The following is a 27,659-nucleotide window of genomic DNA, read 5'->3' as shown; positions in this document are numbered from 1 at the left end:
TGGGGTTATTTGGGGAAAATTGGGGTTATTTGGGTTGTTTGGGGGAAATTGGGGGTTTTTTGGGGGTTATTCGGGGAAAATTGGGGGTTTTTTGGGGTTTATTTGGGGATTTTTGGGGGTTTATTCAGGGAAAATTTGGGATTGTTCGGGGAAAATTGGGGATTTTTTGGGGTTTATTTGGGGAAAATTGGGGAGTTTTGGGGCTTTATTCAAGGAAATTTGGGGTTTATTTGGGGATTTTTTGGGGTTATTTGGGGGAAATTGGGGGTTTTTTGGGGGTTATTCGGGGAAAATTGGGGATTTTTTGGGGTTTTATTTGGGGATTATTGGGGGTTTATTTGGGGAAAATTGGGGATTTTTTGGGGGTTATTCGGGGAAAATTGGGGGTTTTTTGGGGGTTATTTGGGGAAAATTGGGGAGTTTTGGGGTTTATTTGGGGAAAATTGGGGAGTTTTGGGGCTTTATTTGAGGAAATTTGGGGTTTATTTGGGGATTTTTTGGGGTTATTCGGGGAAAATTGGGATTTTGGGGGTTAATCGGGGAAAATTGGGGAGTTTTGGGGGTTTATTCGGGGAAAATTGGGGATTTTTTGGGGATTTTTTGGGGTTTATTCGGGGAGTTTTGGGGGGTTTATTTGGGGAAAATTGGGGATTTTTTGGGGTTTATTCGGGGAGTTTTGGGGGTTTATTCGGGGAAAATTGGGGATTTTTTGGGGGTTATTCGGGGAAAATTGGGGGTTTTTGGGGGGTTATTTGGGGATTATTGGGGGTTTATTCGGGGAAAATTGGGGATTGTTTGGGGTTTATTTGGGGTTATTAGGGGATTTTTTTGGGGGTTATTCGGGTAAATTTGGGGTTTATTTGGGGTTATTTGGGGAAATTTGGGGTTTATTTGGGGTTATTTAGGGAAAATTGGGGATTTTTGGGGGTTATTTGGGGGTTGTTCGGGGAAAATTGGGGATTTTTGGGGGGTTATTCGGGGAAAATTGGGGAAAATTGGGGGTTTTTTGGGGTTTATTTGGGGGTTGTTCGGGGAAAATTGGGGTTTATTTGGGGTTATTTGGGGATTTTGGAGGTTTATTTGGGGAAAATTGGGGAGTTTTGGGGCTTTATTCGGGGAAATTTGGCGTTTATTTGGGGAAAATTGGGGAAATTTGGGGTATATGTGGGGGTTTATTTGGGGAAAATTGGGGTTTATTGGGGGTTACTTGGGGATTTTTTGGGGTTTATTTGGGGTTTTTCGGGGAAAATTGGGGTTTATTGGGGGTTGTTCGGGGAAAATTGGGGAGTTTTTGGGGTTTATTTGGGGATTTTTGGGGGTTTATTTGGGGAAAATTGGGGATTGTTTGGGGTTCTTTGGGAATATTCAGGAGTTATTTGGGGTTTATTCAGGGAAACTCGGGGGTTATTTAGGGTTATTCAGGAACCATTTGGAAAATTCCATCTCAAATCCCCAAAATTCCACCTGGAATCCCCAAAATTCCCTCTCAATTCCCCAAAATTCCCCTCTAGGATCCTCAAAATTCCACCTCAAATCCCCCAAATTTCATTATAGAACCCCCAAAATCCCCCAAAATCCCCCAAATTTGCCCCAAAATTCCTCCATAGCATCCCTCAGGCAGCCCATCCTGTACATCATGGAACCCCAAAACTGCCTCTCAAATCCCCAAAATTCCACCTCAAATCCCCAAAATTCCAACTCAAACCCCCCAAATTTCCTTCTAGAACCCCCAAAATCCCCCCAAAATCCCCCAAATTTGCCCCAAAACGGCGCTCACCATCCCTCAGGCAGCCCATCCTGTACATCACGGGCGTCTCCTCTGGAACCCCAAAACTTCCTCTCAAATCCCCAAAATTCCACCTCAAACCCCCCAAATTTCATTCTAGAACCCCCAAAATCCCCCAAATTCCCCAAAATCCCCCAGATTCGCCCCAAAACGCCACTGACCATCCCTCAGGCAGCCTATCCTGTACATCATGGAACCCCAAAACTTCCTCTCAAATCCCCGAAATTCCCTCTCAAATCCCCCAAATTTCATTCTAGAACCCCCAAAATCCCCCAATCTCCCCCAAATCTCCCCCAAAATCCCTGAATCTCCCCAAAATCCCCCAAATTTGCCCCAAAATTCCTCCATAGCATCCCTCAGGCAGCCCATCCTGTACATCACGGGCGTCTCCTCTGGAACCCCAAAACTGCCCCTCAAATCCCCAAAATTCCACCTCAAATCCCCCAAATTTCATTCTAGAACCCCCAAAATCCCCCAAATTCCCCAAAATCCCCCAAATTTGCCCCAAAATTCCTCCATAGCATCCCTCAGGCAGCCCATCCTGTACATCATGGAACCCCAAGACTGCCTCTCAAATCCCCAAAATTCCACCTCAAATCCCCCAAATTTCATTCTAGAACCCCCAAAATCCCCCAATCTCCCCCAAATCTCCCCCAAAATCCCTGAATCTCCCCAAAATCCCCCAAATTTGCCCCAAAATTCCTCCATAGCATCCCTCAGGCAGCCCATCCTGTACATCACGGGCGTCTCCTCTGGAACCCCAAAACTTCCTCTCAAATCCCCAAAATTCCCTCTCAAATCCCCCAAATTTCATTCTAGAACCCCCAAAATCCCCCAAATTCCCTCCAAAATCCCCCAGATTCGCCCCAAAACGCCACTGACCATCCCTCAGGCAGCCTATCCTGTACATCATGGAACCCCAAAACTTCCTCTCAAATCCCCAAAATTCCCTCTCAAATCCCCCAAATTTCATTCTAGAACCCCCAAAATCCCCCAATCTCCCCCAAATCTCCCCCAAAATCCTCGAATCTCCCCAAAATCCCCCAAATTTGCCCCAAAATTCCTCCATAGCATCCCTCAGGCAGCCCATCCTGTACATCATGGGCGTCTCCTCTGGAACCCCAAAACTGCCTCTCAAATCCCCAAAATTCCACCTCAAACCCCCCAAATTTCCTTCTAGAACCCCCCAAAATCCCCCAAATTCCCCAAAATCCCCCAGATTCCCCCCAGAACGGCGCTCACCATCCCTCAGGCAGCCTATCCTGTACATCATGGAACCCCAAAACTTCCTCTCAAATCCCCAAAATTCCCTCTCAAATCCCCCAAATTTCATTCTAGAACCCCTAAAATCCCCCAAATTCCCCAAAATCCCCCAAATTGGCCCCAGAACGCCGCTCACCATCCCTCAGGCAGCCTATCCTGTACATCATGGGCATCTTGATGACGAAGGCGAAGAGGTCGTCGATGAAGGTGTTGAGGGCCTTGTAGGTGAGCATGCGCCAGGGCAGGTGCGCCACCGACTGCAGCTTGTAATTGATGAACAGCTGCGGGGTCATCGTGATGAACCCTGCCCGGAAAAGGGGAGTTAGGAACGTTTTGGGGGGTTTGGGAGCGTTTTTGGGGGATTTAGGAGCGTTTTTAGGGGGTTTGGGAGCGATTTCGGGAATTTTCGGGCTTCGGGAACGGTTTCGGGAATTTTCGGGTTGAAGGCGTTGAGGGAGCCCCAATGGGAGCCCATTGTGGTGATGAGTCCTGGGGAAAAACAGGATTTGGGGATGGTTTCTGGGTATTTAGGAACGTTTTTGGGAGATTTAGGAGCGTTTTTGGGAGACTTAGGAACGTTTTTAGGGGATTTAGGAGCGTTCTGGAGCTTTGGGAGCGATTTTGGGCATTTTCGGGTTGAAGGCGTTGAGGGAGCCCCAATGGGAGCTCATTGTGATGCTGAATGCTGGGGAAAAACTGAGATTTGGGGATGGTTTTGGGGGGATTTAGGAACGTTTTTAGGAGATTTAGGAACAATTTGGGGGTTTCTGAGGTGGTTTGGAGGTTTGGGAGCAATTTCGGGAATTCTCGGGTTGAAGACATTGAGGAGCCACGGACTGGAGCTCGTCACGGTGATGAATGCTGGAATAAAACTGAGATTTGGGGAGGTTTTTGGGGGATTTAGGAACGTTTTTGGGAGGCTTAGGAACGTTTTTAGGGGATTTAGGAGCGTTCTGGGGGATTTGGGAGCGGTTTTCAGGCTTTGGGAGCGATTTCGGGAATTTTGGGGTTGAAGGTGTTGAGGAGCCACGGACTGGAGCTCGTCACGGTGCTGAATGCTGGGGAAAAACTGAGATTTGGGGATGGTTTTGGGGGGATTTAGGAACGTTTTTGGGAGATTTAGGAACAATTTGGGGGTTTCTGAGGTGGTTTGGGGCTTCGGGAACGGTTTTGGGCATTTTCGGGTTGAAGGCGTTGAGGGAGCCCCAATGGGAGCCCATTGTGGTGCTGAATGCTGGAATAAAACTGAGATTTGGGGATGGTTTTAGGGGATTTAGGAACGTTTTTGGGAGATTTAGGAGCGTTTTGGGGAGACTTAGGAACGTTTTTAGGGGATTTAGGAGCGTTCTGGGGGTTTGGGAGCGATTTTGGGCATTTTTGGGTTGAAGGTGTTGAGGGAGCCCCAATGGGAGCTCATTGTGGTGATGAGTCCTGGGGAAAAACTGAGATTTGGGGATGGTTTTGGGGGGATTTAGGAACGTTTTTAGGGGATTTAGGAACGTTTTTGGGGGATTTAGGAGCGTTCTAGGGGATTGGGGAGCGATTTGAGGGCTTCGGGAGCAGTTTCGGGAATTTTCGGGTTGAAGGCGTTGAGGGAGCCCCAATGGGAGCTCATTGTGGTGCTGAATGCTGGGGAAAAACTGAGATTTGGGGATGGTTTTTGGGGATTTAGGAACGTTTTTGGGAGATTTAGGAGCGTTTTTGGGAGACTTAGGAACGTTTTTAGGGGATTTAGGAGCGTTCTGGAGCTTTGGGAGCGATTTTGGGCATTTTCGGGTTGAAGGCGTTGAGGGAGCCCCAATGGGAGCTCATTGTGATGCTGAATGCTGGGGAAAAACTGAGATTTGGGGATGGTTTGGGGGGGATTTAGGAACGTTTTTAGGAGATTTAGGAACAATTTGGGGGTTTCTGAGGTGGTTTGGAGGTTTGGGAGCAATTTCGGGAATTCTCGGGTTGAAGACATTGAGGAGCCACGGACTGGAGCTCGTCACGGTGATGAATGCTGGAATAAAACTGAGATTTGGGGAGGTTTTTGGGGGATTTAGGAACGTTTTTGGGAGGCTTAGGAACGTTTTTAGGGGATTTAGGAGCGTTCTGGGGGATTTGGGAGCGGTTTTCAGGATTTGGGAGCGATTTCGGGAATTTTGGGGTTGAAGGTGTTGAGGAGCCACGGACTGGAGCTCGTCACGGTGCTGCATTCTGGGGAAAAACTGAGATTTGGGGATGGTTTTGGGGGGATTTAGGAACGTTTTTGGGAGATTTAGGAACAATTTGGGGGTTTCTGAGGTGGTTTGGGGCTTCGGGAACGGTTTTGGGCATTTTCGGGTTGAAGGCGTTGAGGGAGCCCCAATGGGAGCCCATTGTGGTGCTGAATGCTGGAATAAAACTGAGATTTGGGGATGGTTTTGGGGGGTTTAGGAAAGTTTTTGGGAGATTTAGGAGCGTTTTGGGGAGACTTAGGAACGTTTTTAGGGGATTTAGGAGCGTTCTGGGGGTTTGGGAGCGATTTTGGGAATTTTCGGGTTGAAGGTGTTGAGGGAGCCCCAATGGGAGCTCATTGTGGTGATGAGTCCTGGGGAAAAACTGAGATTTGGGGATGGTTTTGGGGGGATTTAGGAACGTTTTTAGGAGATTTAGGAACAATTTGGGGGTTTCTGAGGGGGTTTGGGAGCGATTTCGGGAATTTTCGGGTTGAAGACGTTGAGGAGCCACGGACTGGAGCTCATTGTGGTGCTGAATGCTGGGGAAAAACAGATTTGGGAATAGTTTTTAGGGGATTTGGGAACATTTTTAGGGGATTTGGGAACATTTTTAGTGGATTTGGGAGCATTTTTGGGGGTTTGGAGGTGAAGGTTTCAAGGGTTTGCGGGTGAGGATCCACCAGAGCAGGAGCTCGGAGTGGTGGTGATGAATCCTGGAGGAAAAAATCGGAATTTGGGATGAATTTAGGGGATTTAGGAACGTTTTTAGGGGATTTGGGAGCGTTTTTGGGGGATTTGGGAGCAGTTTTGGGGGTTTGGAGGTGAAGGTGTTGAGGGACCACGAACTGGGCCTTGTAGTGATGATGAATCCTGGAGAAAAAACTGGGATTTGGGAATGGGTTTTGGGGGATTTAGGAACATTTTTTGGGGATTTAGGAACATTTTTTGGGGATTTAGGAACATTTTTGAGGATGTTTGGGGGAATATTTTGGGGACATTTCCGGGGCTATTTTGGGGAACATTTAGGGGATATTTTGGGGACATTTCCAGGGATATTTCAGGAATATTTCAAGGGTATTTCAGGGATATTTTGGGAACATTTTGGGAATTTTCCAGGGATATTTCAGGAACATTTTGGGAATTTTCCAGGGATATTTTGGGGACATTTCTAGGAATATTTCAGGAACATTTTGGGAATTTTTCAGGGAAATTTTGGGACTATTTGGAGGATATTTCGGGGCTATTTCAGGAATATTTCAGGGACATTTCCAGGGATATTTCAGGGATATTTTGGGAATATTTCAGGGATATTTTGGGGACATTTCCAGGGATATTTCAGGGATATTTTGGGAACATTTCGGGGACATTTCCGGGAATATTTCAGGGATATTTTGGGGAAATTTCCAGGAATATTTCAGGAACATTTTGGGAATTTTGGGGACGATTTTGAGGATATTTCGGGACTATTTCAGGAATATTTCAAGAGTATTTCAGGGACATTTCCAGGGATATTTCAGGGATATTTTGGGAACATTCTGGGGACATTTCTGGGAATATTTCAGGAATAATTTGGGGACATTTCTAGGAATATTTCAGGAACATTTTTGGGACTATTTTGAGAATATTTGGGGACTATTTCAGGAGTATTTCAGGACCATTTTGGGAACGTTTTGGGAATTTTTCAGGGATATTTTGGGAACGTTTTGGGAATTTTTCAGGGATATTTCAGGACCATTTTAGGAATTTTTCAGGGAAATTTTGGGAACGTTTTGGGAATTTTTCAGGGATATTTTGGGACCATTTGGAGGCTATTTGGGGACCATTCCAGGGCTGTTTCAGGGCTGCTGTGGGAGCTGTCAGGACTCACCGAAGGTGAGCAGGAAGCCGTAGAGCATGCTGAGCACCCAGGAGTACCAGCCCTTGTGCTCCAGGTACAGCAGGCTGTACACGGCGTAGCAGCCCAGCAGCGGGAACAGGATCCACGACAGGTACCGGAACGCCATCTGCAAACCCCAAAAACCCCTCAGAACGGGGGGGATTGGGGCTTTTTGGGGGTTTGGGGGAGTTTGGGGCTGGTTTGGGGTCATTGCGGTACCGGAACGCCATCTGGAAAACCCCAAAAACCCCTCAGAACGGGGTGGATTTGGGCTTTTGGGGGTTTGGGGGGATTTGGGGCTGGTTTGGGGTCACTGTGGTACCGGAACGCCATCTGCAAACCCCAAAAACCCCTCAGAACGGGCGGGTTTGGGGCTTTTTGGGGGTTTGGGGGGATTTGGGGTCATTGTGGTACCGGAACGCCATCTGCAAACCCCAAAAACCCCTCAGAACGGGCGGATTTGGGGTTTTTTGGGGGAGTTTGGGGCTGGTTTGGGGGAGTTTGGGGCTGGTTTGGGGTCATTGTGGTACCGGAACGCCATCTGGAAATGGGGCAATGCACCCCAAAAACCCCTCAGAACGGGGGGATTTGGGCTTTTGGGGGGTTTGGGGGAGTTTGGGGGAGTTTGGGGCTGGTTTGGGGTCATTGTGGTACTGGAACGCCATCTGGAAAACCCCAAAAACCCCTCAGAACGGGCGGATTTGGGGCTTTTTGGAGGTTTGGGGGGGCTGATTTTTGGGGGCTCCTGTTGGAATTCCGGGCCCATCCTGAGGTCCCCATCCCGGGGTTCCCATCCCGAATTCCCATCCCGAATTCCCACCCTGGGGTTCCCAAATTCCCATCCTGGGGTTCCCATCCTGGGGTTCCCATCCCAAATTCCCAAATTCCCTTCCCGGGATTCCCATCCCAAATTCCCACATTCCCATCCCAGGGTTCCATCCCAGGGTTCCCGTTGGAATTCTGGGCCCATCCTGGGCTTCCCACCCCAAATTCCCAGGGCTCCCATCCCAAATTCCCATCCCGGGGTTCCCATCCCAAACTCCCAAATTCCCAAATTCCCAGCGTTCCCATCCCGGGGTTCCATCCCAAATTCCCATCCTGGGGTTCCCATCCTGGGGTTCCCATCCTGGGGTTCCCATCCCAAATTCCCAAATAATTCCCAGATTATTCCCAGATGATTCCCGGGGCTCCCCACTCACGTCGTCGTACACCTTGGTGGAGCTCTCCACGTACGTGGATTTGTCGGTGAAGCGCGGCCGGGGCAGGAGCCCGGCCAGACGCTGCTCCCGGTCCAGCTGCCAAAAATCCCAAAACCATCCCAGATGAATCCTTGGGAAATCCCAAAGGAATCCCCAAACCATCCCAGATGAATCCTTGGCAAATCCCAAAGGAATCCCCAAACCATCCCAAATGAATCCTTGGGAAATCCCAAATAATGGATCCCAAAACCATCCCAAGTAATGGATCCCAAAACCATCCCAGATGAGTCCTTGGGAAATCCCAAATAATGGATCCCAAAACCATCCCAGATGGATCCTTGGGAAATCCCAAATAATGGATCCTTGGGAAATCCCAAATGGATCCTTGGGAAATCCCAAACAACGAATCCCAAAACCATCCCAGATGAATCCTTGGGAAATCCCAAAGGAATCCCAAAACCATCCCAAATGAATCCTTGGGAAATCCCAAATAATGGATCCCAAAACCATCCCAAGTAATGGATCCTTGGGAAATCCCAAATAATGAATCCTTGGGATTTCCCAAACGCATCCTTGGGAAATCCCAAATAACGGATCCCAAAACCATCCCAAATGGATCCTTGGGAAATCCCAAAGGAATCCCAAAACCATCCCAGATGAATCCTTGGGAAATCCCAAATAACGGATCCCAAAACCATCCCAGATGAATCCTTGGGAAATCCCAAACAACGAATCCTTGGGAAATCCCAAACAAATCCTTGGGAAATCCCAAATGAATCCCAAAACCATCCCAGATGGATCCTTGGGAAATCCCAAATAACGGATCCCAAAACCATCCCAGATGAATCCTTGGGAAATCCCAAATGGATCCCAAAACCACCCCAAGTGAATCCTTGGGAAATCCCAAACAACGAATCCTTGGGAAATCCCAAACAAATCCTTGGGAAATCCCAAATGAATCCCAAAACCATCCCAAATGAATCCTTGGGAAATCCCAAAGGAATCCCAAAACCATCCCAGATGAATCCTTGGGAAATCCCGAATGGATCCTTGGGAAATCCCAAATAATGGATCCCAAAACCATCCCAAAATGGATCCCAAAACCTTCCCAAACGAATCCTTGGGAAATCCCAAATGATGGATCCTTGGGAAATCCCAAATAATGGATCCTTGGGAAATCCCAAACAAATCCCTCAGGAAATCCCAAATAAATCGTTCGGAAATCCCAAATAACGAATCCTTGGGAAATCCCAAATGGATCCTTGGGAAATCCCAAATGAATCCCAAAACCATCCCAAATAACGAATCCTTGGGAAATCCCAAATAAATCCCTCAGGAAATTCCAAACCAATCCCTTGGGAAACTGGGAAAATCCCAAATTGAACCAGGAAAACCCCAAAGTGACCCCAAGGAAAAGTGGGAAAAGCCCATCCCAGATTTTTCCCTGTTTTTTCCTATTTTTTTTCCTTTTTTTCCCCCCATTTTTCTCAGGTTTTCCTCTGTTTTTTCCCCCCCATTTTTTCCATGCTTTTTGCCATTTATTTTCCCATTTTTCCCTCTATTTTTTCCTGGTTTTCCCCCCCATTTTTTCCCTGGTTTTTCCCCATTTTTCACCGTTTTTTCACATTTTTCCATTTTTCCCCATTTCCCCGTTTTTTGCCCCAGACTGACCCTGACATCCATGACCTTGGTGATCTTCCAGAGGTCGATGAGCAGCCCCACGAGCACACCCAGCTCCTTTTTACCCTTTTTTTCCCCATTTTCCCCCCATTTTTCACCATTTTTCCCCCGTTTTTTCCCGTTTTTCCATTTTTCCCGATTTCCCCGTTTTTTGCCCCAGACTGACCCTGACGTCCATGACCTTGGTGATCTTCCAGAGGTCGATGAGCAGCCCCACGAGCACACTCAGCTCCTTTTCCCCTCATTCTCCCCAATTTTTTGCCATTTTCCCCCTGTTTTTTCCCCCATTTTTTCACGTTTTTCATTTTGCCCAATTTCCCCGTTTTTTGCCCCAAACTGACCCTGACATCCATGACCTTGGTGATCTTCCAGAGGTCGATGAGCAGCCCCACGATGACTCTGAGCTCCTTTTCCCCTCATTTTCTCCCATTTTTCCCCCATTTTTCACCATTTTTCCCCCGTTTTTTCCCGTTTTTCCATTTTTCCCGATTTCCCCGTTTTTTCCCCCAGACTGACCCTGACATCCATGACCTTGGTGATCTTCCAGAGGTCGATGAGCAGCCCCACGAGCACACTCAGCTCCTTTTTACCCTTTTTTTCCCCATTTTTTCCCCATTTTTCCCCCATTTTTCACCATTTTTCCCCCGTTTTTTCCCGTTTTTCCATTTTTCCCGATTTCCCCGTTTTTTGCCCCGGACTGACCCTGACATCCATGACCTTGGTGATCTTCCAGAGGTCGATGAGCAGCCCCACGAGCACACCCAGCTCCTTTTTACCCTTTTTTTCCCCATTTTCCCCCCATTTTTCCCCCATTTTTCACCATTTTTCCCCCGTTTTTTCCCGTTTTTCCATTTTTCCCGATTTCCCCGTTTTTTGCCCCAGACTGACCCTGACGTCCATGACCTTGGTGATCTTCCAGAGGTCGATGAGCAGCCCCACGAGCACACTCAGCTCCTTTTCCCCTCATTCTCCCCAATTTTTTGCCATTTTCCCCCTGTTTTTTCCCCCATTTTTTCACGTTTTTCATTTTGCCCAATTTCCCCGTTTTTTGCCCCAAACTGACCCTGACATCCATGACCTTGGTGATCTTCCAGAGGTCGATGAGCAGCCCCACGATGACTCTGAGCTCCTTTTCCCCTCATTTTCCCCCATTTTTTCCCCATTTTTCGCCATTTCTTCCCCATTTTTTCCCGTTTTTCCATTTTTCCCGATTTCCCCGTTTTTTCCCCCAGACTGACCCTGACATCCATGACCTTGGTGATCTTCCAGAGGTCGATGAGCAGCCCCATGAGCACACTCAGCTCCTTTTTACCCTTTTTTTCCCCATTTTTCCCCCATTTTTTCGCCATTTTTTCCCCATTTTTTCACATTTTTTCCATTTTTCCCAATTTCCCCAGTTTTTGCCCCAGACTGACCCTGACGTCCATGACCTTGGTGATCTTCCAGAGGTCGATGAGCAGCCCCACGATGACTCTGAGCTCCTTTTCCCCTCATTTTCTCCCATTTTTCCCCCATTTTCCCCCATTTTTTCTCCATTTTTTCACATTTTTCCATTTTTCCCCATTTCCCCGTTTTTTGCCCCAGACTGACCCTGACGTCCATGACCTTGGTGATCTTCCAGAGGTCGATGAGCAGCCCCACGAGGACGCTGAGCTCCTTTTTCCCTCATTTTCCCCCATTTTTCCCCCATTTTTCCCCATTTTTCACCATTTTTTCCCGTTTTTCCATTTTTCCCGATTTCCCCGCTTTTTGCCCCAGACTGACCCTGACATCCATGACCTTGGTGATCTTCCAGAGGTCGATGAGCAGCCCCACGAGCACACTCAGCTCCTTTTTACCCTTTTTTTCCCCATTTTTTCCCCATTTTTTCCCCATTTTTCACCATTTTTCCCCCGTTTTTTCCCGTTTTTCCATTTTTCCCGATTTCCCCGTTTTTTGCCCCAGACTGACCCTGACGTCCATGACCTTGGTGATCTTCCAGAGGTCGATGAGCAGCCCCACGAGGACGCTGAGCTGCACCACCACGTTGGTCTCGTTGTCCAGGATGTAGAGCAGCACCACCAGCGACTGGAACACCCCGAAGAAAACCGAGCGCACCGAGAGCCCCTCCAGGGACTGCCGGCTGTTCCAGAACTGGATGTCTGCAGAAAAACGGGAATTTCTGGGGATTCTGACTGGGAATTCAGGGAAAATCCCAGTGGGAACGGAGGGAAATGGAAAAAATCCCAGTGGGAATGGAGGGAAATGGAAAAAAACCCATTGGGAATGGAGAAAATGGAAAAATCCCCATTGGGAATGGAGGGAAAGGATCAGAAACTCCAGGGACTGGCGGCTGTTCCAGAACTGGGTGTCTGCAAAAAAACGGGAATTTCTGGGAATTCTGGGTGGGAATGGAGGGAAAATCCCAGTGGGAATGGAGGGAAATGGAAAAAACCCCATTGGGAATGGAGGGAAAGGGTCAGAAATGGGGATTTGGGAATCCCAGGCTGTTCCAGAACTGGATGTCTGCAGAAAAATGGGATTTCTGGGAATTCTGACTGGGAATGGAGGGAAAATCCCAGTGGGAATGGAGGGAAATGGGGATTTTGGGGAAAAATCCCATTGGGAACGGAGAAAATGGAAAAAACCCCATTGGGAATGGAGGGAAAGGGTCAGAAATGGGAATTTGGGAATTCCAGGGACTGGCGGCTGTTCCAGAACTGGATGTCTGCAAAAAACGGGGATTTCTGGGAATTCTGACTGGGAATTGAGGGAAAATCCCAGTGGGAATGGAGAGAAATGGGGATTTGGGGGTAAAAAACCCATTGGGAATGGAGAAAATGGAAAAAACCCCATTGGGAATGGAGGGAAAGGGTCAGAAACTCCAGGGACTGGCGGCTGTTCCAGAACTGGATGTCTGCAAAAAACGGGAATTTCTGGGAATTCTGACTGGGAATTGAGGGAAAATCCCATTGGGAATGGAGGGAAATGGAAAAAACCCCATTGGGAATGGAGGGAAAGGGTCAGAAATGGGAATTTGAGAATCCCAGGCTGTTCCAGAACTGGATGTCTGCAAAAAAATGGGAATTTCTGGGAATTCTGAGTGGAAATTGAGGGAAAAGTCCATTGGGAATGGAGAAAAAATGGGGATTTTGGGGGAAAATCCCATTGGGAATGGTGGGAAATGGAAAAAACCCCATTGGAATGGAGGGAAAGGGTCAGAAATGCGGATTTGGGAATCCCAGGCTGTTCCAGAACTGGATGTCTGCAAAAAAACGGGAATTTCTGGGAATTCTGAGTGGAAATTGAGGGAAAAGTCCATTGGGAATGGAGAAAAATGGTGGGAAATGGAAAAAATCTCAGTGGGAATGGAGAAAAATTGGGATTTTGGGCGAAAAATCCCCATTGGGAATGGAGGGAAAGGGTCAGAAATGGGGATTTGGGAACTCCAGGGACTGGCGGCTGTTTTGGGAATTTTGTGGGAATTTTTTGGGAATGGTCACCATTTTTGAAGGCCAGGAACTCAAATTCCCAGGGGTTTTTGGGCTGAATTCCCAGGGATTTTTGGGTTGAATTCCCAGGATTTTTAGGATGGGTTCCAAGGATTTTTGAGATTAATTTCCAGGGATTTTTGGGCTGAATTTCCTGGAATTTTTGGGCTGAATTCCCCAGATTTTTAGCATAAATTCCCAGGAAAGTTTGGGAACAGTGGGGAAAGTTGGGAATTTTTAGAATTTGTTGGGAATTGGGAATTTTGGGAATTTTTTGGGAATTGTCACCATTTTTGAAGGCCAGGAACTCGAAGATGCTGTGCACGATGGACACCACGATGGTCAGGGCCAGCAGGTACGGGTTGGTCTCCAGCAGAGCCACCTGGAAAACGGGGAAAAAAACGGGAAAAATGGGAAAAAAAAAAATAAATGGGAATTTGGGGCTGGAATTCCAAAATTGGCGCCTGGAGGGAGCGGGAATTGGGGAGAAATCTGGAGAAATCTGCAGGAAAAACCTTCAAAAAGTGGGGAAAAGTGTGGGAAACAATGGGGAAAATGCAGGAAAATTTGGGCAAATCTGGAGAAAAGTCGGAAAAAAAATAACAAAAAAAAAATTGGGGAAAGATTGGGGTGGATTGGGAAAAATGGGGGGAAAGTTGGGAAAAGTTGGGGAAAAAGTGGGAAAAAATCCACACCAAACCTCGAAAAAAATATGAAAAAAATTGCATTTAACTCCTAAAAAACCCCAGAAAAATTGGGAAAAATCAGGGGGAAAAACTTGGGAAAATCAGGGAAAAACTAGGAAAAAATGGGAAAAAACTTGGGAAAATTGGGGAAGATGGGGGAAATCAGGGAAAATTGTAGAAAAAATAGGAAAATCATAGAAAAATTGGGGAAAATTTTTAAAATGTTGCGAAAAATGTGGAAAATTGTAGAATAATCATAGAAAAATCATAGAAAAACTGGGAAAAATCCCCACTAAGCCCTCAAAAAACCTCAGAAAAATCAGGAAAAATGAAGAAAATTGGGGAAAAATTGTAGAAAAATCATAGAAAACTCATAGAAAAATCAGGAAAAATCCCCACTAAGCCCTCAAAAACCCTCAGAAAAATCAGGAAAATTGGGGAAAAATTGTAGAAAAATCACAGAAAAATCATAGAAAAATCGGCAAAAATCCATGCAAAACCCCCAAAAACCCTCAGAAAACCTCGGAAAAATGGGGAAAAATTGGGCAAAAATCATAGAAAAATCAGGAAAAATCCCCACTAGGCCCTCAGAAAACCTCGGAAAAATGGGGAAAAATTGGGCAAAAAATCATAGAAAAATCGGGAAAAATCCACGCAAAACCCTCAAAAAACCTCAGAAAAATCAGGAAAAATTGGGCAAAAATCATAGAAAAATCAGGAAAAATCCCCACTAAGCCCTCAAAAAACCTCAGAAAAATCAGGAAAAAATGGGGAAAAATGGGGAAAAATTGTAGAAAAATCATAGAAAAATCAGGAAAAATCCACGCAAAACCCCCAAAAACCCTCAGAAAAATCAGGAAAATTGGGGAAAAATTATAGAAAAAATCATAGAAAAATCATAGAAAAATCGGGAAAAATCCACGCAAAACCCTCAAAAAACCTCGGAAAAATCAGGAAAAATTGGGCAAAAATCATAGAAAAATCAGGAAAAATCCCCACTAAGCCCTCAAAAAACCTCAGAAAAATCAGGAAAAATGGGGAAAAATGGAGAAAATTGGGCAAAAATCATAGAAAAATCATAGAAAAATCAGGAAAAATCCACGCAAAACCCTCAAAAAACCTCGGAAAAATCAGGAAAAATTGGGCAAAAATCATAGAAAATTTGGGAAAAATCCCCACTAAGCCCTCAAAAACCCTCAGAAAAATCAGGAAAAATGGGGAAAAATGGAGAAAATTGGGCAAAAATCATAGAAAAATCATAGAAAAATCAGGAAAAATCCACGCAAAACCCTCAAAAAACCTCGGAAAAATCAGGAAAAATTGGGCAAAAATCATAGAAAATTTGGGAAAAATCCCCACTAAGCCCTCAAAAACTCTCAGAAAAATCAGGAAAAAATGGGGAAAAATGGGGAAAAATTGTAGAAAAATCATAGAAAAATCAGGAAAAATCAGGAAAAATTTGGGAAAATTGTGCAAAACTGGAAAACCCGCATTCCCACCTTGACCGAGTCCTGCTCCTCGTCGCTCTGCTCGTACAAATCCTCGCCCAGGAAGTTCCAGGGTGAGCGGGAGCTCTGGGCCGCACAAAAACCCCGAAAAACCCCAAAAAATGAGGAAAAATTGTGGAAAAATTGTAGAAAAATCATAGAAAAATCGGGAAAAATCCCCACTAGGCCCTCAGAAAACTTCAGAAAAATCAGGAAAAAATGGGGAAAACTGGGGGAAAATTGTAGAAAAATCATAGAAAAATCAGGAAAAATCCCCATTAAGCCCTCAAAAACCCTCAGAAAAATCAGGAAAAATGGGGAAAAATTGTAGAAAAATCAAAGAAAAATCAGGAAAAATCCACGCAAAACCCCCAAAAACCCTCAGAAAAATCAGGAAAATTGGGGAAAAATTGTAGAAAAATCACAGAAAAATCAGGAAAAATCCACCCTAAGCCCTCAGAAACCCTCAGAAAAATCAGGAAAAAATGGGGAAAAATTATAGAAAAAATCATAGAAAAATCAGGAAAAACTGGGAAAAATCCACCCTAAGCCCTCAGAAAACCTCAGAAAAATGGGGAAAAATGGGGAAAATTGGGCGAAAATCATAGAAAAATCCCCACTAAGCCCTCAAAAAACCTCAGAAAAATCAGGAAAAATGGGGAAAATGGGGAAAAATCGTAGAAAAATCATAGAAAAATCAGGAAAAATCCCCACTAGGCCCTCAAAAAACCTCAGAAAAATCAGGAAAAATTGGGGAAAAATTGGGGAAAAATTGTAAAAAAATTGGGAAAATCATAGAAAATTGGGAAAAATGTGGGAAATTGTAGAAAAATGAGGGAAAATAGTAGAAAAATTGTAGAAAAATCGTAGAAAAATCGTAGAAAAATCATAGAGAAATTGGAAAAAATCCACGCAAAACCGCAAAAACCCTCAGAAAAAAATGGGGAAAAATTGGGGAAAAACGGGGAAAAATGGGGAAAAATCAGGAAAAATTGTGCAAAACTGGAAAATCTGCATTCCCACCTTGACCGAGTCCTGCTCCTCGTCGCTCTGCTCGTACAAATCCTCGCCCAGGAAGTTCCAGGGTGAGCGGGAGCTCTGGGCCGCGTAGAGCTGCCAGCGCCACAGGGACAGCGGACAGAAGGACAGACGGAAGGGCAGGCGCCGCACGCTCTCGTTGATGGGGAAATAATCGCGCTGCAGGTTCCAGTAATCGTTGAAATACAGGATGGGGAAATAATCCCCGCTCAGAGCGTCGAACTTCACGTCTGGGAGGGGGAGAAAACGGGGTGGGAGAGGGGAAATGATGGGGGGAATGATGGGGAAAATGGGATTGGGAATGGGATTGGGAATGGGGGAAATGGGGGGGAAATGGGGGGGAATGGGATTGGGAGTGGGGGAAATGGGGGGGAAATGGGGGGGAATGGGATTGGGAGTGGGGGAAATGGGGAAAAAAGGGGGAGAAATGGAGGGAAATGGGATTGGGAGTGGGGGAAATGGGGAAAAAAGGGGGAGAAATGAGGGAAAATGGGGGAAATGGGGGGGAAATGGTGGGGAAATGGGATTGGGAATGGAGAAAATGGGGGGAAATGGGGTAAAAATGGGGGGGGAAAAATGGGGGGAAATGGGGGAGAAATGGGGAAGAATGGGGGAGAAATGGGGAAGAAATGGGGGAAAATGGGGGGGGAAATGGGGGGAAATGGGGGAGAAATGGGGGAAATGGGGGGAGAAATGGGGGGAAATGGGATTGGGAATGGGGGAAATGGGGAAAATGGGGTTGGGAAAGGGGGAAATGGGGAAAATGGGGAAAATGGGGGAGAAATAGGGGGAGAAATAGGGGGATGGAGGAGAAATGGGGGGAATGGGGGAGAAATAGGGGGAAAATGGGGGAAATGGGGGGGAAATGGAGGGAGAAATAGGATTGGGAATGGGGAAAATGGGGGAGAAATGGGGGGAGAAATGGGGGAGAATGGGATTGGGAATGGGGGAAAATGGGGGAAAATGGGATTGGGAAGGGGGGAAATGGGATTGGGGAAAATGGGGGGAAATGGGGATAAAATGGGAAAAATGGGGAAGAAATGGGAGGAAAATGGGGTTGGGAATAGGAAAAATTCATTAATAATGGAATAGATTCATTAATAATGGAATAGATTCATTAAGGATTGGGAATGGGAGGAACTGAGATGAACTGGGAGCTACTGGGGCGGCACGATCCCAAACCAGCCCTGTTTTTAATGGGAATTTTTTGGTTTTTCTGGGAAATTTTCAATTTTTTGGGGGATTTTCCCAGGAAAAGTCGGAATTCCAGCTGCTCACACTGGTCTGGGATTGGGGATGGTGCCCCTGACCCTGGGGGATGAACTGGGATGAACTGGGATGAACTGGGAGCTACTGGGGCCCCGCGATCCCAAACCAGCCCCGTTTTTAATGGGAATTTTTCATTTTTTTGGGGGATTTTCCCAGGAAAAGTCGGAATTCCGGCTGCTCACACTGGTCTGGGATTGGGGATGGTGCCCCTGACCCAGAGGAGGAACTGGGATAAACTGGGATGGACTGGAGCCCTGCAAACCCCAAACCAGCCCCGTTTTTAATGGGAATTTTTTGGTTTTTCTGGGAAATTTTCAATTTTTTGGGGGGATTTTCCCAGGAAAAGTCGGAATTCCGGCTGCTCACACTGGTCCAGGGGCGGGGGCACGCTGCCCTTGACCCAGGGCGTGTGGTCGTCCACCATGTTGATGGTCAGGTTTGGGTGCCAGTGGGAAATGACCTCGACCGGCCCGAAATCCTCGGCCCTCTGCAAGGGAAAATCACAGGATTGGCAGAAAAACCCCCAAAAGAATGTAAAAAAATTTAAAAAAAAAACAAAAAACCAAAAAAAACCCAGAAAAAACTCCAAAAAAACCTCAACACCCCCCCCAAAAAAAAAAAACAACAAAAAAACCCCCACACCCTCAAAGAAAAAACAAAATAAAAAAACCCAAACCCCAAAAAATCACCCCAAAAGCAAAAAAAAAAAAATCCCCCAAAATGCTAAAAAAATCCCCCAAAAAACCACCAAAAATGCTAAAAAGATCCCAAAAAAATCCCCCCCACCAAATCTCAAAAAACCCCCTCCAAAACCCTAAGAAAAATCCCCAAAATGCCCCAAAAACCCCCAAAAAAGTCCCCCAAAAATCCTTAAAAAAAACTATAAAATAGCCCAAAAATTTCCTAAAAAAGTCACAAAAAATTCCCCCAAAAAACCCCAACAAATAAAAAAAAATTCCCCCCAAAAATTCCTCCAAATGCCAAAAAAATCCCATAAAATCCCCCAAAAAATCCCCCAAAAGCAAAAAAAAAATTTAAAAAATCCCCCAAAATGCTAAAAAGATCCCAAAATAATCCCCCCCAAAAATCTCAAAAAAACCCCTCCAAAATCCTAAGAAAAATCCCCAAAAATGCAAAAAAAAATCCCCAAAATAAAATAAAATTTTAAAATCCCAAAAAATCGCCAAAAAACCCTTCAAAATCCCAAAAAATCTCCAAAAATCCCCAAAATCCCCTAAAAAAACCACAAAAATCCCACAAAAATCCCCCCAAAGAAACCCAAAATCCCTAAAAAAAACCCCAAAAATTCCCCAAAATTCCCAAAAATTCCCAAATCTGGGAATTCCCACCTTGATCATCTCGGGGTCGGCCTCGGTCTCCCCCGTCAGGAGATTTTTGGTTTTCTGGAATCGCCTCCGTTTGTATTTGTTGATCACTGGGGGAAAAAAGGGGGAAAAAAGGGGGAAAATGGGAAAATGGGATTTGGGAAAAATCAGATCCCTCCCATTCCTGAGGGATTTGGATCCCAAAATTCAGGAATTCCTGGGAATTCTCCCATTCCTGAGGGATTTGCGGCCATTCCTGAGGGGATTTGGGGCCATTTTGGAGGGGATTTGGGGCCATTCCTGAGGGGATTTGGGACCATTCCTGAGGGGATTTGGATCCCGAAGGCTGGGAATTATTGGGAAATAGTTGAGAATTTCCAGGAATTTTCAGGAATTCCCATGTTCCCGTACTCCTGGAGCTGTGCACTGTGGCCAGGGCTGATCCCAGCCCCATTCCTGAGGGGATTTGGGGCCATTCCTGAGGGGATTTGGATCCCAAAGGCTGAGAATTCTTGGGAAATGGTTGAGAATTCCCAGGAATTTTCAGGAATTTTCAGGAATTTTCCAGAATTCCCGTGTTCCCGTACTCCTGGAGCTGTGCACGGTGGCCCAGGGCTGATCCCAGCCCCATTCCTGAGGGGATCTGGGGCCATTCCTGAGGGATTTGGGGCCATTCCTGAGGGGATTTGGATCCCAAAGGTCAGGAATTTTCAGGAATTTCCCTGGAATTTTCAGGAATTCCCAGGAATTCCCGTGTTCCTGTACTCCTGGAGCTGTGCACAGTGCCCAGGGCTGATCCCAGCCCCATTCCTGAGGGGATCTGGGGCCATTCCTGAGGGGATTTGGATCCCGAAGGCTGGGAATGGCTGGGAAATGGTTGAGAATTCCCAGGAATTCCCAGGAATTTTCAGGAATTTTCCAGAATTCCCGTGTTTCCGTACTCCTGGAGGTGTGCACGGTGGCCAGGGCCGATCTGAGCCCCATTCCTGAGGGGGATTTGGGGCCATTCCTGAGGGGATTTGGGCCATTCCTGAGGGGATTTGGGGCCATTCCTGAGGGGATTTGGGGCCATTCCTGAGGGGATTTGGGGCCATTCCTGAGGGGATCTGGGGCCATTCCTGAGGGGATCTGGGGCCATTCCTGAGGGGGATTTGGATCCCAAAGGCTGGGAATTCTTGGGAAATGGTTGAGAATTCCCAGAAATTCCCAGGAATTCCCAGATTTCCGTACTCCTGGAGGTGTGCACGGTGGCCAGGCGCCGGTAGAGGCTCTTCTGCCGCGGGTCGGGGTGGAAGCCGCTCTTGGTGAAGTAAACGTGGACGTAGATGGAGCCGTTCCTCTGCACGCTCTGGGGAAACCCAGGGGGAAAAAAAAACAGGGAAAAGGTTGGGAAAACCACGGGGAAAAACTGGGAAAAACCTCGGAAAAAAAAACCCCGAAAACCTCTGGGGAAAACTATGAAAAAAACCCAGCAGGAAAAGCCAGAAACAGCCCAGAAAAAAACCCTGGGAAAATCGCAGAAAAAAACCTGGGAAAATCCCAGAAAAAAAACCGGGAAAAATCCCAAAAAAACCCCTGGGAAAATCCCAGAAAAAAACCTGGAAATATCCCAGAAAAAATCCTGGGAAAATCGCAGAAAAAAAACCTGGAAGAACCCAGGAAAAACCTTGGGAAAACCCCTGTAAAAATTCCAGGAAAAGCCCCAGAAAAACTTGGGAAAAACCTTGAGAAAAACCTCCCAAAAAAACCCAGAAAAACTCTGGAAAAGCCTGGGGAAATCACCTGGAAAAAAACCCGGGAAAAACCCCAGGAAAACCCTGGGGAAAATCCCAGGAAAAAAACCCTGGAAGAAAACCCCAAAGACCCTGGAAAAAATCTCTGAAAAAAACCAGGAAAAACCCTGGAAAAATCCCCGGAAAAACCCTGGGGAAATCACGTGGAAAAACCCTGGAAAACTTTGGTAAAAACCCCAGAAAAAAACCTGGAAAAACCCTGGGAAAAGCCTCCCAAAAAAACCCTGGGGTCAGAATTCCCTTTCCATAATCCCAAATTCCCTTTTCCTGACCCCAAATCTCCATTCCCAGAGCCCAAATCCCCTCAGAACCATCCCAAATCCCCTTTTCCAGACCCCAGAACTCCCAAAATCCCCCGGAATTCCCAAAATTCCAAAATTCCCAGCTGGGAGATGATGCCCACCTCCCCATAGCGCTCATAGCAACCATCAGAATTCCCTTTCCATAATCCCAAATTTCCTTTTTCTGGCCCCAAATCTCCATTCCCAGAGCCCAAATCCCCTCAGAACCATCCCAAATGCCCTTTTCAAGACCCCAGAACTCCCAAAATCCCCCAGAATTCCCAAAATTCCCAAATCCCCACCTGGGAGATGATGCCCACCTCCCCGTAGTGCTCGTAGCAGCCATTGGAATTCCCTTTTTCCCAAGCCCAAATCTCCATTCCAAGAGCCCAAATCCCCTCAGAACCATCCCAAATGCCCTTTTCCAGACCCCAGAATTCCCAAAATCCCCCAAAATTCCAGAATCCCCACCTGGGAGATGATGTCCACCTCCCCATAGCGCTTATAGCAACTATCAGAATTCCCTTTCCATAATCCCAAATTTCCTTTTTCTGACCCCAAAATCTCCATTTCCCAGAGCCCAGATCCCCTCAGAACCATCCCAAATCCCCTTTTCAAGACCCCAGAATTCCCAAAATCCCCCGGAATTCCTGGAATCCCCACCTGGGAGATCTCCACCTCCCTGTAGTGCTCGTAGCATCCATCAGAATTCCCTTTGCCCAATCCCAAATTCCCTTTTCCCGACCCCAAATCTCCATTCCCAGAGCCCAGATCCCCTCAGAACCATCCCAAATGCCCTTTTCAAGACCCCAGAACTCCCAAAATCCCCCAGAATTCCCAAAATTCCAAAATTCCCACCTGGGAGATGTCCACCTCCCCGTAGTGCTCGTAGCACCCGTCCGAGTTCTCTCCGCTGGTCCAGTCCCCGTAGACCAAATCCCGTTTTTCCCAGAAAAGGGCGGAGCTGACGTTGAAATCCGTAAAGTGCTCGTGCTCCGAGATGTAAACGTAGAGATCCTGTGGGAAGGAGGCCCCAAAAATTCAGGAAATTTATCCCAAAAATCCCCGGGAATTCGTCCTAAAAATCCCCGGAATTTGTCCTAAAAAATCCCGGGAATTCAGCCCAAAAATCCTGGAAATTCAGCCCAAAAATCCTGGGAATTCAGCCCAGAAATTCCTGGAAATTCAGCTCAAATATCCTGGAAATTCAGCCCAGAAATTCCTGGAAATTCAGCTCAAAATTCCTGGAATTTGTCCCAAAAATTCCCAGGAATTCAGCCCCAAAATCCCTGAGAATTTGTCCCAAAAATTCACAGGAATTCATCCTAAAAATTCCCAGGAATTCAGCCTAAATATCCGGGAAATTCAGCCCAGAAATTCCTGGAATTCAGCCCCAAAATCCTGAGAATTTGTCCCAAAACTTCCTGGGGATTCATCCTAAGAATTCCCGGGAATTCAGCGCAAAAATCCTGGGAATTCAGCTCAAAAATCCTGAGAATTTGTCCCAAAATTTCCTGGGAATTCATCCTAAAAATTCCCAGGAATTCAGCCCAAAAATCCTGGAAATTCAGCCCAAAAATCCTGGAAATTCAGCCCAAAAATCCTGGGAGTTCAGGCCAAAAATCCCAGGAGTTAATTCCAAAAATCAGTGGGAATTCATCCTAAAAATTCTGGGAATTCATCCTAGAAGTCCCTGGGAATTCATCCTTTAAAAAACCCCTGGGAACAGTCCCCAGGATTGTTGGGATCCCAGATTTGGGATCTGACCCCAAAATCTCCCCCAGATTTGGGATCTGACCCCGAAATCCCCTCCAAATTTGGGATCTGATCTCAAATCCCAACCCCAAATCCCAAATCCCAAATCCCAAATCCCAAATCCCAAATCTGATCCCAAATCCCCCTGACCATGAGTGTGTCCTTGGGGAAGAGGTTCCTGCTGGGGCTCCAGGTTCTGATCCCAGCTCCAGGTTCTGATCCCAGATTTTCCCCCCAATCCCAAATCCCCAATCCCCAATCCCAAATCCCAAACCCCAAATCCCCAAATCCCAAATCCCCAATTCCCAATCCCAATCCCACAATCCCAATCCCACCATCAGGGTGTCCTTAGGGAACAGGTTCCTGTTGGGGCTGCGGGCGCTGATCCCAGCCCCAGGATCTGATCCAGGATCCAAGTTCTGATCCCAGATTTCCCCCCAATCCCAAATCCCCAATCCCCAATCCCAAATCCCCAATCCCAATCCCAATCCCAATCCCACCATCAGGGTGTCCTTGGGGAACAGGTTCCTGCTGGGGCTCCAGGTTCTGATCCCAGCCCCAGGTTCTGATCCCAGATTTTCCCCCCAATCCCAAATCCCCAATCCCAAATCCCAAATCCCAAATCCCCAATCCCAAACCCCAAATCCCCAATCCCAGATCCCCAATCCCAAATCCCCAATCCCAATCCCAATCCCAATCCCAAATCCCCAATCCCAATCCCACCATCAGGGTGTCCTTGGGGAACAGGTTCCTGCTGGGGCTCCAGGTTCTGATCCCAGATTTCCCCCCAATCCCAAATCCCCAATCCCAAATCCCCAATCCCAAATCCCATAATCCCAATCCCACAATCCCAATCCCACCATCAGGGTGTCCTTGGGGAACAGGTTCCTGCTGGGGCTGCGGGCGCTGCCCCCGTTCCCGCTGCTCTCCTGCGTTGCCGGCGCTCTCCGGAACCAGCTGGAGATGGCCCAGATGATGAAAATCCTGCGGGAAAAATGGGAAAATGATCCCAGGCCTGGGATTTGGGCTCCTGGGGTGATCCTGATCCCGGGATTTGGGGTTCCAGGATGGTCCCAGTCCTGGGGTGATCCCAGGCCTGGGATTTGGGGTCCTGGGTGATCCCAGGGTGATCCTGATCCTGGGATTTGGGGTTCCAGGGTGATCCCAATCCCAGGGTTTGGGGTCCTGGGGTGATCCTGATCCTGAGATTTGGGGTTCCAGGATGATCCCAGTCCTGGGGTGATCCCAATTCCTGAGATTTGGGGTTCCAGGATTGAACCAAATCCCAGAATTTGAATTGATCCCAGTCCTGGGGTGATTCTAATCCCAGGGTGATCCCAATCCCAGGGTTTGGGGTCCTGGGGTGATCCCAGGGTGATCCTGATCCTGGGATTTGGGGTTACAGGATGATCCCAGTCCTGGGGTGATCCCAATCCCAATCCCAGATTGATCCCAGGGTTTGGGGTCCCGGGATGGTCCTGGATTGATCCCAGTCCCAGAGTGATCCTGGAATTTGGGGTTCCGGAGTGATCCCAGTCCTGAGGTGATCCCAATCCCGGGATTTGGGGTTCCAGGGTGATCCCGATCCCAGGGTTTGGGGTTCCAGGATGGTTCTGGATTGATCCAAATCCCAGAATTTGGATTGATCCCAGTCCTGGGGTGATCCCAATCCCAATCCCAATCCCAGACTGATCCCAGGGTTTGGGGTCCCAGGATGATCCCAGCCCTGGGGTGATCCCAGTCCCAGACCCCGGGATTTGGGGTCCCAGGGTGATCCTGACCCCAACCCCTTTAACCCCTTCAGTCCCAAACCCCACCCGAACAGGGCCCCGTTAACCCCTTCAGCTCCAAACCTCACCCGAACAGGGCCCCTTTAACCCGTTCAGTGCCGCTCTCACCCGAACAGGGCCCCGTTAACCCTGTTAACCCCTTTGGTGCCGCTCTCACCTGAACAGGGTCCCTTTAACCCCTTCAGTCCCAAACCTCGCCTGAACAGGGCCCCTTTAACCCCTTCGGTGCCGCTCTCACCTGAACAGGACGCCCTTCACCACCTGCCAGGCGTTCGGTGCCGGCTGCTGCTGCTGCTGCTGCCCCTGAGGGCTCTCGGGGCCAGCGCCGGTACCGGTGCCGGCAGCGCCGTTACTGCTGGACACCTGCAGGAACCGGATCCGGTCAGTGACACTGGTACCGGTACTGACACCATCCTAACCCTGATCCCATCCCGGTACCGGTGCCGGCAGCGCCGTTACTGCTGGAAACCTGCAGGACCAAACCTGTCACTGACACCGGTACCGGTACCGGTACCGACCCCATCCTAACCCTGATCCCATCCCGGTACCGGTGCCGGCAGCGCCGTTACTGCTGGAAACCTGTGGGACCAGAACCGGTCAGTGACACCGGTACCGGTATTGGCACCATCCTAACCCTGATCCCATCCCGGTACCGGTACCGGCAGCGCCGTTAGTGCTGGAAACCTGCGGGACCAGAACTGGAACCAGTCAGTGACACCGGTACCGGTATTGGCACCATCCTAACCCTGATCCCATCCCAACCCCATCCCGGTACCGGTACCGGCAGCGCCGTTACTGCTGGACACCTGTGGGAGCGGGAATAGAACCGGTCACAGACACCGGTATCGACCCAGTACCGACCCCATCCTAACCCTGATCCCATCCCGGTACCGGTCCCAGCGGTGCCGTTACTGCTCAGCACCGGGACAGGCACTGGTCACTGACACCAGCCCGGTACCGACCCCATCCCGGTCACCGGCCCCTTCCTGCTCTCAGTCCCGGTCCCGTTCCCGGAGCTGTTCCCAGTCCCCATCCCGGTCCCCGTCTCGTTCTCTGACGCTGTCCCTGGTCCCGTTCCCCATCCCGGAGCTGTCCCGGTCTTGGTCCCGTTCTCTGCCCCGATCTTGGTTCTGGATCCCTTCCCCGGTTCCCATCCCTGGTCTCGGCCCTGTCCGGTCCCGGTCCCGTTCTCTGCCCTCTTCCCGGTTCTGGTTCCGTTCTCTCCTCCTGCCCCGCTCCCCGCTCTCGGTCCCTCCTCCAGTCCCGGTCCCCGACTTTGACCCCGGACCTTGCCCCATTCCCGGTCCCCGTGCCTGCCCTCAGACCTGCCCCGCTCCCATTCCCCGCTCTCCCATCCCGGTCTCCGGTCCCGTTCCCGTTCCCCGCTCTCGGTCCCGGTGCCCGGTCCCGATCCCCGTCCATGTCTCCGTCCCTTTCCCAGTCTCCGGTGCCGCTCCCGTTCCCTGTCCCCGTTCCCGTTCCCTGTCTCCAGTCCCGGTTCCCGCTCTCGGTCCTGGTTCTCGGTCCCCGCTCCGGTTCCCGCTGCCCCTCTCCCCTCTCGGGCCCGGTTTCCCGCTGTCCCTGCCCGCCCGTTCCCGTTCCCGGTGCCGCCCCCGGGCCCCGCGGGCCCCGCTCGCTCCCGGACCTGCCCCGGGCCCGGGCCCGGCCCCGCCGCCGCCTCCGTCCCCGGCGCCGCCATCTTTGCTGCGCCGCCTCTCGCGAGACTTCCGGGGGCAGCGCCCACGTGACCCCAATGAGGGGCGGGAAAGTGCACAAACCGCGCCCATTTCGTGACGTCACAAGAACACGCACCAATAGCAGCGCGGCCCGCCCCCGGCGGGAGGGGGTTTCCCCGCCCCGCCCCCTCCGCCGCGCTCAGCCAATGGGAGCGCGCCCCGCCCCCAGCGCGCTCCCCGGGGGTGTTCCCTACAGTGACGTCACCGGCACGCTCAGCCAATGGCGGCGCGATGCGCTCCCGGTGGGGGTTTCCCCGACCGCGCCCCCGGTGGTGACGTCACGGCGGGCTCAGCCAATGGCGGCGCGGCCCGCGCGGGGATTTCCAGGTCCGGCGGCGGCGCGGCCTCGGGGGGCGGCGGCGGGAGCGGCACCGGCAGCTCCGGGAGCCGCACCGGGAGCCGCACCGGGAGCGGGACATGGCGCTGCCGCTCGGTGAGCGCCGCCCCGGGGGAGCGGAACCGGGGATCGCCCCCGGTGGCAGAGCCGGGACCGGCCCGGGGGGAGCGCAACCGGCCCGGGGGGAGCGGAACCGGCCCGGGGGGAGCGGAACCGGGGATCCCCCCCGGTGGCAGAAGCGGCACCTCCCGGGGGGTCACGGGGGGATAACGGGGCGGTCGCGGGGCTCGGGGCGGTCCCGGTTGGGCGCCGGTGCCGGTGCCGGTGCCGGGGGTAGCGCGGTTTTACCGGGGTCGCTCCTTTCGGGGTGTCCCGGCGGCGCTGCCGGTGCTGACGCCGCCATCCCGGTGCCGTGTCCCGGTAGGAGCCGCCGTGCCGGATCCCGGGCTGGCGATGGCTCACGGAGCACCGGGCACAGGTAAAGTCCCGCTCCCGGTGTCCGGTCCCGGTGTCCGGTCCCGGTGTCCCCTCCCGCTCGGGGACTCCTCACGGGATCGCTTTTCCCGGTTTTCCCCCGTTTCTCCCGGTTTTCCCCCGTTTCTCCCGGTTTTTCCCCGTTTCTCCCGATTTTCCCTTTTTTTCCTCGGTTTTCCCCCGGTGTTTTCCGATTTCCCCCCGTTTCTCCCG

General features: G+C 49.3%; 2 protein-coding genes across 14 annotated transcripts in view; one reads left to right on the top strand and one right to left on the bottom strand.

Moving 5' to 3' along the window:
* CLPTM1 (CLPTM1 regulator of GABA type A receptor forward trafficking) overlaps nucleotides 1-26,673 on the bottom strand; it is a 28,839-nt gene extending 2,166 nt beyond the window's left edge. For 11 of the 13 annotated variants that reach the window (XR_011677311.1, XR_011677308.1, XR_011677307.1 and 8 more), the window contains exons 1-13: nucleotides 26,545-26,673; nucleotides 25,138-25,262; nucleotides 23,970-24,093; nucleotides 22,213-22,371; nucleotides 20,511-20,628; nucleotides 19,305-19,390; nucleotides 18,322-18,442; nucleotides 16,672-16,916; nucleotides 13,764-13,857; nucleotides 11,956-12,146; nucleotides 8,326-8,421; nucleotides 7,118-7,253; nucleotides 3,186-3,353 (exon numbers count right to left, since the gene is read on the bottom strand). Coding sequence is in view for 3 of the 13 variants with exons in the window: in XM_071418742.1 (XP_071274843.1) it covers nucleotides 3,186-3,353; nucleotides 7,118-7,253; nucleotides 8,326-8,421; nucleotides 11,956-12,146; nucleotides 13,764-13,857; nucleotides 16,672-16,916; nucleotides 18,322-18,442; nucleotides 19,305-19,390; nucleotides 20,511-20,628; nucleotides 22,213-22,371; nucleotides 23,970-24,093; nucleotides 25,138-25,262; nucleotides 26,545-26,598 (1,717 nt within the window). In the remaining 10 variants the exon portion in view is untranslated. Of the gene's footprint in view, nucleotides 1-3,185; nucleotides 3,354-7,117; nucleotides 7,254-8,325; nucleotides 8,422-11,955; nucleotides 12,147-13,763; nucleotides 13,858-16,671; nucleotides 16,917-18,321; nucleotides 18,443-19,304; nucleotides 19,391-20,510; nucleotides 20,629-22,212; nucleotides 22,372-23,444; nucleotides 23,485-23,609; nucleotides 23,658-23,969; nucleotides 24,094-25,137; nucleotides 25,263-26,544 lie in introns of those variants that run through there. The other 2 variants (XM_071418744.1, XM_071418745.1) reach the window with 2 other exon arrangements.
* A 182-nt stretch (nucleotides 26,674-26,855) lies between these two features.
* On the top strand, nucleotides 26,856-27,242 carry LOC139585815 (keratin, type II cytoskeletal 2 epidermal-like). Its single transcript, XM_071418779.1, has one exon. It carries the CDS (start codon nucleotides 26,856-26,858, stop codon nucleotides 27,240-27,242), a length of 387 nt encoding a protein of 128 aa, XP_071274880.1.
* The last annotated feature ends 417 nt before the right edge of the window (nucleotides 27,243-27,659 follow it).

Source organism: Agelaius tricolor, unplaced genomic scaffold (assembly GCF_023055355.1).
Source record: "Agelaius tricolor isolate 1412-34295 unplaced genomic scaffold, bAgeTri1.0.p SCAF_90, whole genome shotgun sequence".
Taxonomy (NCBI): domain Eukaryota; kingdom Metazoa; phylum Chordata; class Aves; order Passeriformes; family Icteridae; genus Agelaius; species Agelaius tricolor.
Note: the sequence above shows the minus strand (reverse complement) of the source record. Positions and strands in the feature narration are given on the sequence as shown.